At 40.4% G+C, this 16,641-nt stretch overlaps 3 protein-coding genes across 20 annotated transcripts in view; 1 reads left to right on the top strand and 2 right to left on the bottom strand.

Moving 5' to 3' along the window:
- Window positions 1-528: 528 nt before the first annotated feature.
- LOC135350128 (uncharacterized) overlaps window positions 529-16,641 on the top strand; it is a 28,064-nt gene continuing 11,951 nt past the window's right edge. For 4 of the 18 annotated variants that reach the window (XM_064548867.1, XM_064548849.1, XM_064548875.1 and 1 more), the window contains exons 1-11: window positions 531-1,054; window positions 1,141-1,304; window positions 1,408-1,758; window positions 2,493-2,580; window positions 4,258-4,348; window positions 6,194-6,296; window positions 6,977-7,015; window positions 7,243-7,384; window positions 13,545-13,610; window positions 13,729-13,767; window positions 14,755-14,896. In XM_064548867.1, coding sequence (XP_064404937.1) covers window positions 7,002-7,015; window positions 7,243-7,384; window positions 13,545-13,610; window positions 13,729-13,767; window positions 14,755-14,802 — 309 coding nt within the window. In that variant the 5' untranslated portion in view covers window positions 531-1,054; window positions 1,141-1,304; window positions 1,408-1,758; ... (2 more) ...; window positions 6,194-6,296; window positions 6,977-7,001 and the 3' untranslated portion in view covers window positions 14,803-14,896. Of the gene's footprint in view, window positions 1,055-1,140; window positions 1,305-1,407; window positions 1,759-1,888; window positions 2,058-2,178; window positions 2,581-2,685; window positions 3,433-4,094; window positions 4,204-4,257; window positions 4,389-6,193; window positions 6,297-6,976; window positions 7,016-7,242; window positions 7,385-13,544; window positions 13,611-13,728; window positions 13,768-14,598; window positions 14,702-14,754; window positions 14,897-16,641 lie in introns of those variants that run through there. The other 14 variants (XR_010399091.1, XR_010399087.1, XR_010399083.1 and 11 more) reach the window with 13 other exon arrangements.
- LOC135348942 (uncharacterized) lies at window positions 8,196-10,049 on the bottom strand. The gene is made up of 6 exons (XM_064547362.1): window positions 9,891-10,049; window positions 9,485-9,811; window positions 9,166-9,426; window positions 8,918-9,124; window positions 8,656-8,853; window positions 8,196-8,591 (listed from the first exon to the last, which is right to left on the bottom strand). The coding sequence occupies exons 1-6, from the start codon at window positions 9,940-9,942 to the stop codon at window positions 8,308-8,310; spliced, it is 1,329 nt and encodes a 442-aa protein (XP_064403432.1). The 5' UTR covers window positions 9,943-10,049; the 3' UTR covers window positions 8,196-8,307.
- Window positions 15,442-16,299, bottom strand: LOC135349654 (uncharacterized). The gene is made up of 3 exons (XM_064548205.1): window positions 16,216-16,299; window positions 15,968-16,171; window positions 15,442-15,904 (listed from the first exon to the last, which is right to left on the bottom strand). Exons 1-3 carry the CDS (start codon window positions 16,289-16,291, stop codon window positions 15,555-15,557), a joined length of 630 nt encoding a protein of 209 aa, XP_064404275.1. The 5' UTR covers window positions 16,292-16,299; the 3' UTR covers window positions 15,442-15,554.

Genomic DNA, 16,641 nt, shown 5'->3' with positions numbered 1-16,641 from the left:
GCTCTGTTCCACAGGAAGTAATTAACCTACTTAACATACCTATAACAGAAACCATAGCTATAGTACAAATTAACTAAGTAAACAATGTACACATTAGTCAAGTGCACACACATACACATAATAATAACAACAAAAAATTAATGTATATACACAATGACATAATACAGTTGCATGTATACACAACTTGTATAATCATGTGTATATGGATTGCTGCGGCATTTGTAAATTGAACATCAGCTGGTCTGTTTGTGGTAGCCTCGTTCCCAGGCCGATTTTTATTTTCAAGTATTAGAACGGAAAGAGAAAATTAACCGGGTAAATTGTTCAGATCCAGCACATTCTAATAATAAGCTAACGGGTGTTAACCTCTGGCTGTCAGCATAGGCACTTTTTCATTGGTCATGAGTGGGGAGTAACTCGTTCCTCCTTTCTAATAATAAATAATTGGTTGTAGGTATAACGCTATAAATCTAGAGACCAGTGCATGTAGAGATTAATTGTGTTTGGTAAAAAATTGATGTCTAAAAGCTAATGAACAATGTTTGTTTTTCATATGTTTGGTTAACACTCTTTACCAAATCAAGTATTCAATCTCTGGAAGTCGCACTGCTGCCACAAAACTGCAAGTATAATTATAATGCTGGTTTTGTGGATACCTTGTCCAGATTTCGTAACAATTAAAATCCACTATATATTCTATCTCACTTTCTTTGACTATTATACATGGGTGCGCAAAATGAGCAAAATGAGAGTGTTAATAGTGACTAATAGGTGGCAGATCATGCCTATAATATTATATATTATGCCTCGGGGCGTAGCCACAGAGGAATACAGTAAAGCTGACTGTGCATGTGTGTGTGTGTCTGTGTATTAATTATATCCCAGCTGTATAAGCTGTAACTGCATGTGAGTATAGTGCATGTGATAGCTAGTAACAAGACAACTCCCATAAACTCTCATGACTGTATGTTATCACCCTCGATACATTAGGACCTCTATAATATAATTGTCAGCCTGATATCTTGCTGGAGTGATGGTGACACACTTGATTCATGTAAGAAAAGTAGATGCTCTGCAAGCTAATGTAATGGTCTTTTTTCTACTGTGACCCTCCTTCATATAGTTATCTCATGATTGTAGATATGACCCTTTACCTAGTACCCTGGTTTATCTCAACTGTTGACAAAATTGAAGAAGTGAGTGAATGAAGAGTTGTTCTACGACCGATATATATGGAGAGAGCTGGAGGACCATCTCAGTAAGATTGGAAAGGAGCAACTAGCAAAGAAACTCCTGTGATGCTGGTGAGTATGCAGTCAGTACAATTGATATTGGCATGTGGTAGATCTATAGTCAGTGGTAATGAGTGTGAAGTTAATGCACCTATCTGTCGCCTCACTACTCTAGGAGGGGTCGGGTTAACATGGGGGACTTGAGGAGGATTCTGTTTTCAAATCCCTCTATTACCCCCCTATCAACACGAGGGTTTTTGGAGCCTCAAGCAGTTGCACACATCAGTATTTACTACGCAATGCTCTACTCACCTACCCACCACATCAACTATATAATTATAAGGGTCAATCATTTTGGTTGATGTCTCATGTATCAACTGTTTTAAGGGTACTGATTTTGGCGGATTTGTAGCAAATTCATCAGCACAAGATGTACATGCAAGTTACATGAGTTTTAAGGCTGAATGGAAAGTTTGGAGTCAGATACAGATGAAAAAGAGAGCTTGCTTATTATCATCTCTCAAAAGTACACCATACAAAAGTATATTATAATTTGTCTTTTAAGCGTATACTCAATTTAGCATTAATTACAAATTCGCTAAAATTTGCTAAAATTAGTACCCGTTTATAATAGTATATTATATAGTACGGGTACTAATTAGCAAATTTTAGCGAATTTGTAATTAATGCTAAATTGAGTATGCGCTTAAATGAGATATCAACCAAAAGCACAGCTATTGTATAATAATTATTGTACCAGGGTTTCATACAGTACACAAGGAAGCATCTGTACAATGTAATTGCACAGCTATTGTATTGTACCAGGTGTCGTACAGTACACAAGGGAGCATCTAATTGCACAACTATTGTATTGTACCAGGTGTCGTACAGTACACAAGGGAGCATCTGTACAATGTAACTGCACAGCTATATTGTATTGTACCAGGTGTCATACAGTACACAGGGGAGCATCTGTACAATGTAATTGCACAGCTATTGTATAATAATTATTGTACCAATTGTACCAGGGTGTCATACAGTACACAGGGGGAGTATCCCCCCTGGCTCCAACCCCCCCCTAAAATTTGCATTCAGGTATTAGTAATGTTGTATGACTGAGTATCCATAGCTACTAACCAGGGTATTGAAATAACATGCAGTTGACTTTTTTTAAAAGAATGCCTTATATTTCCCCCCTCTATACTTTAAAATCCTGTATGACACCCTGTATAATAACTCTACAATATAATAATTATGCAGGAAGGACAAGCAAGTAAAAGGTTGAATGGGGCTCAACAAAGTGGAGACCAATTGAAGCCTATATTGCCCAAGTTTCATAGCACAATAAGTGAGTTATTTACTTCTTCTAATGAAAGCACCGCGGGTGCTGATGCCTCGGTGGAGGTGCCAAAGCTACATAACATAAAACTACTAATAGCTAGCTTTTATATTATTTTTGCTGCGCATGCAATCCCAGGGAAACTCAAATAGTGGGTAGTGATCGACACATGATTGTTGTTAAAAACGATTGATGCCTAAAGCTAAAATTAATGGCTGCAAGTCAGCAGAGCCTTGCAGCTCTCTTCTCACTCTTGGTTGCAGCTAGCGTTCTAGTGCAGAACTAACTACTAAGTAGAGTAGCAACACTCGGTGAACGAGTTTTGCTACAGACTCTTCTGAAAAGGCTGCAATGGCATTCCAAGTAAGCAAAACTAGGCATAACTCGAGAACGAAGCTTTATTTTGCAAATCCACAAATAGCAAGCCAAGAAAACATGACTAGAAGCCTATAGAAACTCTTACTTGCACTTCATTGATCCTTGAGCAGCTGAAATAGTCTACACACACACACACATGCACACACACAAACACACTACCGTATACCTCGCTTGCGTATGTGCACCGCGAGGCATAATTACAGTGCCACTCTAATTAAAGGGCCAAATTCACAAAATAAATTATCCAATTAAGCGCCAAGTTGCTAGCGCTTACATAATTAGAAATAACGCATCCTTAATTCGAGGCTACATGTACAACTGATCTGATAGCTTCGTGGAAACAGCTATACTATAGTACTCTACGTTGCTAAGCACCACTCTAAATAATATTATAAGTGCCAAACTGGAATTATGGTTTTCTTGTTCTATTTGTGCGCCACTGAAAATCTTCAGCAGCGCTGTAATTAGAAGAAAGACGGTATAGTAAGTGTGTTTGTTTGTGTGTGTATTTTCACTTAGATGCCATGGCACTGCGTTAACAGCTAGCTAGGATAGATAGCCTCAGCAAAAAAAGTGATTTGTTTTGACAGATTTTCAAATGGTAAAAAGCTTAGTTGGGTAAAAGCTAAAAAGTATAAATTAAACCTTGTACACATGCATTGAAGCTAGCTAAATACAGTTTCATTTTAAAGCTTGATACATCAAATGCGCACTATACAGCCACACTTGAGTTCTGGCTTCTTTACTGTGAGACTACTCTGGTCCCGGTGAATGTCCGGAGCGCTATAGCTATTCGTTAACACATAAAACTTAGTTTCATTGCATGCATGTCTGACTAAGAACCACTGCCGTTTCGACTGTACTTATCATAGCGTATGTTGCACTATTATTGTAAGCGGTCAATATAAGTTCCGTTTATGTAGTACGCCAGTACGTTTACACTGTATTAAAAGCGTTGCAATTTACCGTTGCACGTTGCAAGTATACATTTTGCAAAAAAACAAACAAAGAGACAATCCTAGTCACCTCGAGTATCGTAGCTAGACTAGTTACTTAGCTATATGCTGTACATACTTGATGCTATGTTGATTTATAATTATTGTACATACTAGATCTACTGCTTTTCACATGTATATACATTATAGTTGTGAGACGCCAACTGCCTAGAGGGAAAGCACGCCATTCGCAAAAAATACGCCTGATTCCCTCTCACGTCTAAAGTTCTTTCAAAATGGTGGTCGTACTTTTTTGAAGGTACTATATAATTAATTATTGTTGTAAGAATTTATGTGAAAAACCGTATTGCAGGATGATGTTGAAAGTGACACGTGTTGGAGAGAGCATTATACTGGACACCCTTGTATGACCAGACCACTGTAAAGTATTGACACAATTGGAGGCATGTATTATTATGCTGCTGTATTGCCACAATGTTTTAGGTATAGTGGCTTCGCCCAAAAAAACAATTGCAATAGTATACCATACTTATCTGACTTAGTTATCTGTCTATATACGTATACATCGGTCAATATCCCATTCCGTTTGCGTAGTACGTTTAAAGTGTTTCCATTTTGATAAGTACTGTATTAAAAGCGGATTTTACTGTATCGTTGCTATATACCATTGTACTTTACAAATGCGGTGTGCTGTGTTTTTAAATACAAAGCGACAATCCTCTAGTAACATAATATCCAACTAAATTTTGCTTAGCTATAAGCCTATAGTTCTACATAGATCTAACAAAGAAATATAACGCACCATTCACTGCAATATTTTAATCTTAGCATAATTGCTATAGCTATCTTACATGTAGCTATAATACAAAGCTAGCAAGCTGCAAAATTGCATGATAACTATAGCTGCATGGGTGACCAAAGTAATTTTAACAACAGAAAAAAGCTCTTATCTTGAGCGTCCTTTTTAGCGTTTAATTTGCGCTGTATCAGTGTATTATGCACGTACTACGTAAACGGAACGGGGACTTTATATTTACCACTTTGTAAGTTCATAATTGATAAAAATTGCTGCTACGGAAATCCCAAATTTCCTTGTGCGCAAAACGATTTTTGATTGCCACACACCCTCCTAATTAATGCAAATCTATACTGCCACCTGGTGGCACATTGTCTGCCCGGCCTTGCAGCTGTAGCTGTTCCTCTTAAGCTAACAGTTCTATTGATATAATAATTTATAGGACAACGCAGTTTAATTAAACTTTTATATCGTTTCGGATTAAGCTTTATATGCAGCTCTTTTCTGACAATTAAGGGAAGGCTTGTAGTGGATTATATTTGTTGTTTAGCCCTTACAACGAGTATTGTCAGTGGAAGACAACTTCTCAATCTGCTCTCTGTACGAGATAATTGATTGGCCCGAATATTGATGCTGCTCTATAATAGCACAACAAGAACTCATTTGCATTATCATAGTCTCGCAAACTTAATTGTGCGTAAAAACGACTATAATGTCTTACTAAAAGTTCATTAGGAAGAGTACGCAACTTCACTAACCGTAGTAAGCATTCTGTCTAACCTACGTCACAACCACATGCTGTTGTATAAACTGTAAAATCTTAAAATTAATTTGCATGAATAGATGAATAAACGTTAGTGATGATTACCACTAATTTTATTCATTGCTCTTCCTTATCAGCATTGTTATTGTTATTGTTGTATCTCAAGTGACTGTGGTTACATGCAATAGTGAGTTTGCCTCCTGTGTACAGACTATTGGTGTTGCATACTCTTCCTCTTGGTCTTACCTGTGTACAGTAGGTTGTTCACCACTTGATACGTGGAGATTATCCTGCAGATTGTATCTATAGGGATACACTGTAGTGCTACCTCACTACCTGTATTCATCACATACACTAATGTTGATGTGCGTCAGAAGGTTGTGTGTTGTAAATGTCCTGAATCGTCAATTTAAGATCCATTTTGTAGCTCCAGCTGAGCTGTAGAATTGATTGAGCTGATGTCTTTAGTACAAAGTACAATCACTAGCACCTCCTCCAACTTTGAAGTCAATTAACTGTTACAGTTTACAGCAACTAAAACTAAGCCATAGTTCTAATGAATGTGTCCGCGCTGTCATCTTCGACCACCACCGCCAATTCTCTGATTAGAGCCTTGCTTCGCTCAGAATTATACTTTGTGTAGGAAATTCGCACTGTTACATTGTTACTTTTCTCTGAAGGTCTTTGTTCATTATTCCACTGTATTTCACTATCTCTCGATCCCCTCAGGTACTATGTGGCTGTGGGTGTGAGGCTCTACTCTCAGGAGACCTGGAGGGTGGTCACACAGACCAGGGGAGTGCAGCTGATAGAGCAGCACATCGATAAAGTGGTGAGTGGTTGATTAGAACACAAATGTGGACGATGTATTTCTGCAGCAAAAATTTATTAAATTAGCTCTATAATAACTGAATTAAGGTATCTTGTTGTGCATGATATTGATGAGTCTGTGCAGGTAGACTTACATATCCCAGAGCCACAAAAATGCATCCCACGAATTGTTAATATTGCTCAGCTACGAATGTTTTGAACCCCGTAAATTACCGGCTATACGGTAGAGTGTTTCCATGGACGGTGTGTTTAGTTAATGTGCAATTACATTGTACAGATGCTCCCCTGTGTACTGTATGACACCTGGTACAATAATTATTATACAATAGCTGTGCAATTACATTGTGCAGCATTGTTCAGCATGTTGAGGGAAACTTACCTAGTTCCACAGTTTTGTCAAATAGCTCTCAACTCTTAGGCGGGTCAAATGTTGTATTTTAGGATCGATTCTTGAAAGTACAATCATTTAATTAGTAGTAGGTTAGCTCATAATTTTCAATTTTCATAGTTTTTAAATGGAACAATTCTAGTACCGTAGTTAACTGTCGAACTTCCCATATCAAATAACCGCCCACCCCCTACGTTTGCCTGAAAGTCGTATAGAGGCCTAATTGCAATCGTAGAAGCACACACACACGCACGCACGCACGCACGCACACACACACACACACACACACACAGGTGAACAAGGATTGTCTGAAACCATATGTGGGACGATTGGTGAGCATACTGTTGTAGTGTTTCCGTGACGATGTATGGAGCTTTATAGCTTTATGGGGTATGGGATAAAGGTATGCTAGCTTATGTACAAGGTGTTTGTGATAAGGGTGAGCCAGTGTACACAAGAGATCCCTCAAATGAGCTTATGTGTTGTGTTATGTAAATAGAGGCACTAATTGTAGAGTTATACGTAATAGCAGTTTTCTAGTCTTGTACACCCCCTCCAGTTTCAATCTCCTGCTTGGAGAGCTAAGCAGTGTGAGTGGGTGTGGTGACAGAGTGTTCTCCCTCCTCCCCCTCTGTGCTGAGACACTACAACACAGACACTACCCTCAACACATCAACCTCCTGGAGACACTGCTCAAACTGGTGAGATGGCTGATAAATGGATACTCATTATGTAATCGACATGTGTGCACGAATCACTATATAAGTTCAGTGCATTGATGTCCTTGCTTGATAACGTCCATGCCAAATATACACTAGCACTTGTAATTATTCATGCATGTATGTCAAACGTCCTCTGGTGGTGACCCTATGATACACAGATATGATTACCATGATGAACATTTTTACATATGGCTGCTACACAGGGAAGCTCAGGGAGTGGGAAATGATCGATCATGATTGAGGATGGTGCCAAAAATACAAAGTCTAAAATTAATAGCCTTGCAGCTCTCTTATCACTGTTACAGCTACCAATAGCTAGCATTTTAGTGCAGCGCTAACTACTAAGTAGAGTAGTAACACTCTTTTGCTACGCACTCTTCTCAATGGCCTTCCAAGTAAGCAAAACTAGGTATAACTCGAGAATGAAGCATTATTTTGCAAATCCACGAATCAGAATCCAAGAAAACGTTGCTAGAAGCCTATAGAAACTCTTACTTGCACTTGATTCATCCTTGAGCAGCTGTAGCAGTCTACGTACACACACACACACACACACACACACACACACAAACACACTACCGTATATATACCTCGCTTGCGCATACGCACCAAAGCATAATAATAACTTAACAGTATACAAAGAAAACTAATACCTCTTCTATAATCATATTATATAATTATAGAAGAGGTATTAGTATTTGAATGTGACATATAACACTTTAAGCGGAGCAAAACATGGCGAGAGGCATTAGCACAGCGCAGCTTGCACCACTCGTTTAATATAGCTTCGTTTTTAGTAGTATAAAAGATATAGTGGCTTTTAATGAACAAATTTTGCTGTATACATTTGTTCTTAAGTGGTCAAAATTGTGCATGAGCATGCATGCACATTAACAGAAGTTTCACTGTCCTAATGGTCCATACGCCTGGTTAGTGTTCAGTTCAATCTCCTCTTTGGGTGACACCTCCTCATAAACAGGACCAGCTGGTACAGTGTGTCCTACATTAGCTTGACCTTCAGCTGACGGGGAGTACGCTGCCTTCTTACGCATGAGCAAATACATTATCAAGAGTCCCATCAACAATCCAATGACTGTGAATAGAGCTGCCGTGACAACCACACTGATGGAGACAGCTGCATCAAATTGACTCCTATCAGATAGGCTGGCGCAATTACAAAGAGCAGCTGTAGTTGGTTCAGGAGAGAATAATTATGATTACAAGTGTATGCAAGTAATAAATACGCTTGCCTCTGCAGACAATTTCCCCCGTGTTCCTGTCCCACTCTCCTGTAGCTAGACAGGTGACAGTCATTATTCCCTCAGGGAACAGTCCATCGTCACACTGAAAGGCCACTCGTGTACCAGGAATAGCTGGTACTGAATGACCACTGATGGTGCCATTTCGTGGTGGGGGTAGTGAAGCTGTGCAATTCATTTGAGGGGGGACTGTGTGAAAAATTAACACAAAATAAAATTAATATATCCATACACAGCCACAAGCTTAACTCACGAGTTGTGGGAGTATGTGTGGTTAGTGATGTACACTCAATAGCCTCAGGGTCTGGACTCCACATGAGTGTACCCTCACATGTCACCATTGTAACAGTAGACACATACCCAGCATCACACTGGATGGTTATCGTGGATCCTGGCAAACTGTTGGTGGTTGGTCCAAACACTCCATTCATGGGGTTGGTCAACACAGGACAGTAATTGCCTGAGGAGGAGTTGACACTGTGTGTCAAAAATAAAACTCACCAATCCTAAAGTTGTACTCAGCTGCCGTACTGTTCCCAGCACAATTGGTAGCCACAACACTGACAGTGTAGTCCACATTATACTGAGCAGTCACAGTGACAGAGGTGACAGTTGCAGAGAGCTGGGCCGGAGGTGAGATAGTCACTGTGTAGGTGATATCATTTCTGCCATTAGGAGGATCCCAACGAACAGAAACATTAACTTTGTTTGCTAAAGTACTCAAAATTGAGTTACTGAATCCATTCGGTTGTAAAGGAGCAGCTGTAGAGAAAAGGTTCATAGTCCTGTCATAATGTCTCTACAGAACCCAGAACCTTACTTGCTGTCAGTATGGTGAGTTCGTTCCTCATCATTGGCTCTGTTAGAGGAAAACAACCAATAGTGATCCCGTCCGTTGCAGGGAAACTCAAACTGGAGGAGAACATTGAACTGGTGGAATTCAACGTCAACACAGCTGTGTTAATTGTGTACTGATTTCGTTGGAATGGGACTACAGATCCAGCATCAAGTTGTATGTCCCTCGTTGGTTCAGGCACGTCCCATTCCAGTAAAGCCCCAGGCACTGTACAAGTGAGGGAGATCATATCACCAGCACAGGGGGTTTCAGTGTAGTCACGAGTCAGACCACCAAGCACCAAGCGTATACCTGCAACCAACCATTGTATTATAACTGTGAGAGTGGAATACTTATTAATTCACTGTCTAGAGAGACTAGATTAGCTTACCAGCATACACCAATATTTTGAAGACAAAAGAATGCCATATCTTAACAGCCATGAGATCTCCTCTTGCGAAGTTACACTGTAACTTGAAGGTATTTTGTATAAATACACTCAGACTTGACTTGTACTATACTTTAATCTAGATGGGCGTGCCCGTCCCCAGCCATAAAAAGGGGGGGACGGGTTTCAGCCTTATCAGCATTCCTTCTGATGTTCCCGTACTAACTATGAGTTAATATTAACCGCGCCTCTAACCACAGAGCTCAGCTTGCTGCAGAGAAGGGGAGGAGCTGGGAAGCAAGCAAGCAGCAAGCTCAAAGATCAAGTTGAGAGCATCCAGAATTATGGCATGAGGGTCATTCCAAGTTCACCGCTGCGTAGCGATGGACTACTCTAGAACAGCGTCGAGAAGAGCTTATGCTGGTACAAGTCCACCGCAGCATCATTAAAACTGCACCTAAGTACTTGCAAGAACTATTCACAAAGAACTCTGAACACAGTAGCAGACAAGCACAAGTAACAACTCGTGGACAAGATAACCTCCACCTTCCAAGACCATCCACCGAGTTTTCAAGGAGCTCTCAAGTACAATGCGCTTCCTCAAGAACTCAAGAAAACAAAAACAGTACCAGCATTCAAGAACAGTATATACACAAACTGTTCTCCATGCAACTGCAACTAAGCCATTATTTTTCTACTTTCTTGTCTTTTGTTCATGTCTATATAGTATACAGGACCTGCATTAAAACCCACACTGTGGATGCAGCATTTCCTGCCCAAATAAAAAGTTCTATTTATCTAAGCCAAGGAATGCATTACGTAAGAACTACATGTATACAATCTGATTGGTGCTGAAATGTATTACGTAAGCAGTCTGCAATCTGATTGGTGCTGCATGGCAGAACAAGGACTGAAACCCGTCCCCCCATTTTATGGCTGGGGACGGGCACGCCCATCTAACTTGACATAAGAAGCGCTATATAGAGCGTCCCCTGACGGGAGGGGACGGTCGAGCCACGCCCAACTACCAACTACGTAGAGGGTTGGACTCCGCCCAACTAGCATGCAGACAATCTCTTCACTACAACTGAGGCCTCCTTGCCGGGCCATGCCTCCACTGGACTACATGCCGAGAAAACTAGAGGTGTGAATGAGGATTTATGGCTATTTTTCAGGGGTGGGTCAAATTTTATTTTCGCCAATTTTGCTCAGAAGCAGAGATAATAATATCAAAGCCAAGCTGTGCGGTGACCTCGAGAACAAGCCGCACACGATATCGAGGCTAGTACAAGAGCAAGACTTTTGATTATATCTCTAAAATTGGCAAATATTTGACCCCTGCAAAATATGTTTTAAACTTACAGACACAAAAACTAGACTTGAAGCAGTCTGCAAGAGAAGTTTGGATAAATCCACCTTAGCTAAGGTCAAGTGGTTCCCAGTCTCCTGCAAGTAGCCATTGCACGGTGTAGACTCCTTCACAAGGCCTCTTCGAGGAAGAGCGGCCTGGGATCGAAGCTAGGTACGGTGCAGTGTAGCAATAGCCTCAATTCCATGCCGCGAAGAGAAAGCCTTTCTCTTCGCAGCCTGGAATCGAGGTAGTCTGGCAATGAACTACTCAGATGATTCATAGACTAGACCAGGAGACGTATTATACAAGAAAGATAAACACTCAAGAATGCTCAGGAATGCGATTAAAGTGCCGACTCAGCGGGGTTGGGGTTCCTTCTGACAGAGATATGATGTAATTACAGTGCCATAATTATTTTTGTGAGACTGAAACCCATAGATAGTTCTATCTATGATAAAACATAATTATTATGGTAGTATAATTATGGCCAACAATTAGACTGGCGCTGTAATTAATTACATAAACTACGGTACCACAATACAGAATTCAGTAATTGGAAAAAACATTTTAATTGACCACATGATTTTTAGTGGTTATAGGGTTAGGTCTTACCATAGATAGAGTAAAGAGGGATTGGAAACGGAAGTACCCTCGAAGTACCATCTGTGTATCTCCGCGGTTTTAATCGAGGCTTACTTTTTAACGCGAGGGCTAAACATGAATAATTTATTAGAATTGTGTTGCTCTCTGTAAAAAAGTCCACGAGCAGTTCTGCTGCTAAACATTAACTTTCTCTAATACTTGAGGCCATTTGGGACACAGGACACTATTTAGTTACAACGCCTTAGCTATATCAAAGGCACTATAGGAACACAAGCATGAAAAAGCGCTCTGTGTACCTCTAGCTACTTCACGACAATCGAGATAATATTTTCTTTGTTTCCAATTGATACCTACTATCAGGGGGCATGTGATTCAGTAATGGGGGTAGCTCTGAGATGTATGCTTGACACAATAAGTTTCCCGGGCTTTTGCGGGAGTTATGAGGAGATACACGGATGGTCCCAGAGCCACTACGTAGACTTCATTGTAAAACATCACGTGAATCACTTCCGTTTCCAATCCCTCTCTACTCTATCTATGGTCTTACCAAGCCAAAGTCTTACCAATCATAATTTTTAATGGGCGCCAAATGTTTTGTAGTAAAATCATGCACTATATTTCAATTATATAAGAAAGTTTCAGTAGCCAATTAGTGTTAATAGCCTCTCTCCTTCTTGCATATGTAGATCCATCCTGATTTGAGCACTGAGAACCGAGGACTCTCAATTACATAATTTATGTGCAGAACTGTGGTTTTCACATTATTGCAACCACACTGTGGTCATCATCAACATGATATTTGTGACCACTATTTACTATCACCCACTTAAAGCCTTGCACAACTCGTTGATAGGAAGTTCTCCAGACCCAATTTTTAATCGGGGCTGGTGCGAGACTATATACTATGGACCTGGCTATGCCAGGATTCAAATTCAACTGAACTCAGCTCCGCTCCGCATAGTAATTATTTTTCCTGTTATGCTTTGTATCCCACCCTTTAACCTTTACATGAAGTATTATTGCAGTTAAAAAATTAACACCCACCGCCGCCACCTTCACCCTATGCTGGGTAAGGTGTCGCTTACCCTTCTCCCTCCTACGCTCGGCCATCCAAGCTATCAGAGGTGCAAGATCGTCAGTGGTGGTGGGCTACTAGCTAACAGCAGCAAGATTCAGAAGAAAAGGGGTACGTGCTCAGCTAGATAATCAGATACACTAATCTGAGCTAAGTAGTAGAGATCCAGAAAGGGGGGCATTAGCCTCCTTTTCCACCCCCTGGCTACGCCACTGCTAAGAGTGTGAATGTGTGGAGTTTCTTCCAAGGTTTGACACACCTTTTTCTTTATGCTTACTTTCATCATAGTCACGGTTTCTAAACACAAAAAGAGAGCTTGCACACGCGTTTTATCTAAATGAGTCACCCATTGAGTTAGACACTGTTTTGTTGGTGTCTATGGGATTGAGAGGTTAATTGTCCTTGCAGATTGTAACTAGTCCAATTAACTTTGAAGTCAATTAACCGTACGTCTGCAGCAACCAAATTAAGCCACTATAGTTCTAATGAATGTGTCCACTAGCTAGCTACCACCACCAAAATGAATCTGATTAGAGCCTTGCTTCGCTCGGAATTATTTTGCATAGGAAATTTGTAGGGTCCTTCGTTATTGTTCCATTGTATTTCACTATCTCTCCCTCCCCCTCAGGAGACCTGGAGGGTGGTCACACAGACCAGGGGAGTGCAGCTGGTAGAGCAGCACATCCACAAAGTGGTGAGTTTTCGTGCTTGGAAAACAAATATGGACAAGCTAGCCAAATCCATGATATTTCTGCAGCACAAATTGTTAGTTGAGATCCTTATCACGCATGCACGCGCACACACACACACAGGTGAACAAGGAGTGTCTGAAATCGTACGAGAGACGACTGGTGAGTGTACTGTTGTAGTGTTTCCATGACGATGTGTAGAGCTTTATGGTATAGTGGGGTATGGGATAAAGGTATGCTAGCTTGACGAAGGTATTTGTGATAAGGGTACTCAGGTAGGTTAAGGCCGTTTTTTATTGAAATTGAAGAAAAAGTGTACTATAAAGAACTACCATTTTTTGTAAAAAAATGTTGTCAATTACACATTATTTTTCACAAAATGTATTGTAAACAGGAATACCTTTTATCTGATAACATTATTACCATGGTTACTATCTTGATATGTGCGTTAACTGTGACCAAATATGACTTACCTTAACAATTATTTTGAAAATGCTGCCTCCAATACCAAGTTGTAGAAGGCAATATTGATATCAAAAGAAAGCTTTTAGTGAGGTTTACTAGAAACAAAGTGGATATTTGGTGTGAGCTCATTTTAGCTCTGATTATAGCAACTTTATTGAAAAATGCTCAAAAAGTGTGAAAATTTATGATTTGTATGCTATTGTACAAAATACGTGGTAGCAGCCCTAAATATCCACTTGGTTTCTATTGCACTGTAGTAAGAGCTTTCTTTTGATACTAAGATTGAACCATGAAGGTGATTATTGGAGACAGCGTTCTTTGGTTTAAGTAAATAGCAAGTTAATGTACACAACAAGGCAGTAACCATGGCAATGGTGTTATCATCCTGATCCATTTTACGTATCTAATATGAATCCCGAATAAAAAGGTACACAATGAAACCATTACACAATGACAATGAATAGACAGCAATGCACCCTCATTTATGGCCTGTATTTGTGAAACGGCCTTAACCAATTAACCTGAGTACGTGCTTTTGTAGATGTTGTGGTAGATAAAATGTGTATACAAGAGAATCCTCAAGTGAGCTTATGAAGGTGTTGTGTAGTAAATAGAGGAATTAATTGCAGAGGTATGCGGAATAGCAGTTTTAACCAAATCTAATCTTGTACCCCCCCCCTCCAGTTTCATTGTCCTGTTTGGAGAGCTGAGTGGTGTGAGTGGATGTGGTAACTGAGTGTCCTCCCTCCTCCCCCTCTGTGCTGAGACACTACAACACAGACACTACCCTCAACACCTCAACCTCCTGGAGTCACTGCTGAAACTAGTGAGATGATTAAGATATGAAGTAGCTCTCCAGTTACTTTAGTGGATAGTGTGTGGGTTGAAATTTGTTATGCTTCGCTGAAACCGAGAAATGTCTTCGAAAGTTGACACCTTATACAGTATGATCTACGTGTGAGAAGTGCTCAGAGGTGGTAATCACGCATGTGCTGCATATATAATTATAGAAAGTTGGAGAGGCTATTTAATATCAGTTAATTTTACATGTTGCTAAATCGGAGGAAGCCTAATAATGAGATTAGGAGGAGTTTTTTCCAAACAAAAGTTGACGGTTTGACACAGCGTTCACAACTAAACAGCCAGAGGTCGTTTCTTTTGGAGGTTGAAAATTATGTTAAAGTCCTGGTGTCGCATATTTGGAGGGCCTCTTAAATTACATTGTTTCTTGCAGCCTGGAATCGAGGCTATTGTTTGACCTCTATTTAGGACGCGACATAACAACGCAGCAGTCAATACTTTTAGAGGTCAGAAAATTGGGTGATGCATATTTGGAGGGGTGCTTTAAATCAAATAAGTACGGTAGTGGCTTTTTAATGAACAATGTTATTGTTTACATTGTTCTTAAGTTGTTGATAAACGGATGTATAGTGCTATATTAATTGTTTACATGTATATTATATCTACACTGTTGATGAGAGTTTTTACAGTCCTACAGGTCCGTACGCTTGGTTAGTATTCAGTTCAATCTCCTCTTTGGGTGACACCTCCTCATAAACAGGACCAGCTGGTGCAGTGGGTCCTACGTTAGCTTGCTCTTTAGCTGACGGGGAGTACACATTCTTCTTATGCATGAACAAATACATTATCAAGAGTCCCACAAATAATCCTATTATTGTGAACACAATTGCCGTGACAACTACGCTGATGGAGACAGCTGCATCAAATCGACTCCCTTCAGATAGGCTGGCGCAATTACAATTACAATTACATGGAGCAGCTGTAGTTGGTTCAAGTGGTGGGGATAGTGAAGCCGTGCAGTTTATTGGAGGGGCTGTGTAATAGAATTGTATAAGAATATCCATTACTATATATACAACCAAGAGCTTAAACTTACGAGTTGTGGGAGTGGGTGTGGTTAGTGATGTACACTCAATAGCCTCAGGGTCTGGACTCCACATCAGTGTACCCTCACATGTCACCATTGTAACAGCAGACACATACCCAGCATCACACTGGATGGTTACTGTTGATCCTGGTAATCTGCTGGTGGTTGGTCCAAAGGCTACATTTATGGGGTTGGTCAGCACAGGACAACCGCCTAAGAGGATCAATTGATACTGTGCAAAAAATATATATACTCACCTACTCTGAAGTTGTAGTCAGCAGTTGTACTGTTCCCAGCACAGTTGGTAGCCATAACACTGACAGTGTAGTCCATATTGTATTGAGCAGTCACAGTGACAGAGGTGGATGTGAGGACAGTAGCAGAGAGCTGGGCCAGAGGTGAGACAGTCACTGTGTAGGTGAGGTCTTCTCTACCACCAGTCTCAGTAGGAGGGTCCCACTGTACAGATACACTGACTTCATTGGATGAGCTGCTCAGAATGGAGTGTCTGATAGTGGAAGGTGGTCCTGGTGGATCTATGTAACTTAGTGTATGCAGACAATAGACGAGACACTAACTGCAACTCACCAACCAATTGGATTGTCGAAGATCCTATAGTGGTTAGAGTAGGCAGTGGGCCCACGCAGGACACAGTGATCCCATTCTCTGCTGTTCTTGACAGA

The sequence above is a fragment of the Halichondria panicea genome, chromosome 1, assembly GCF_963675165.1.
Source record: "Halichondria panicea chromosome 1, odHalPani1.1, whole genome shotgun sequence".
NCBI lineage: Eukaryota > Metazoa > Porifera > Demospongiae > Suberitida > Halichondriidae > Halichondria > Halichondria panicea.
This window is presented reverse-complemented; position numbering and strand designations above follow the sequence as displayed.

Coding starts and splice junctions, on each gene's coding strand:
- LOC135348942 (XM_064547362.1), bottom strand. CDS start 9,942: ATGGCTGTTAAGATATGGCATTCTTTTGTCTTCAAAATATTGGTGTAT. Junction 9,812..9,890: donor CAAAATATTGGTGTATGCTG/GTAAGCTAATCT, acceptor GGTTGGTTGCAG/GTATACGCTTGGTGCTTGGT. Junction 8,592..8,655: donor GGGGGAAATTGTCTGCAGAG/GCAAGCGTATTT, acceptor AACCAACTACAG/CTGCTCTTTGTAATTGCGCC.
- LOC135349654 (XM_064548205.1), bottom strand. CDS start 16,291: ATGGACTACACTGTCAGTGTTATGGCTACCAACTGTGCTGGGAACAGT. Junction 16,172..16,215: donor TGACTACAACTTCAGAGTAG/GTGAGTATATAT, acceptor TGATCCTCTTAG/GCGGTTGTCCTGTGCTGACC. Junction 15,905..15,967: donor CACACCCACTCCCACAACTC/GTAAGTTTAAGC, acceptor TCTATTACACAG/CCCCTCCAATAAACTGCACG.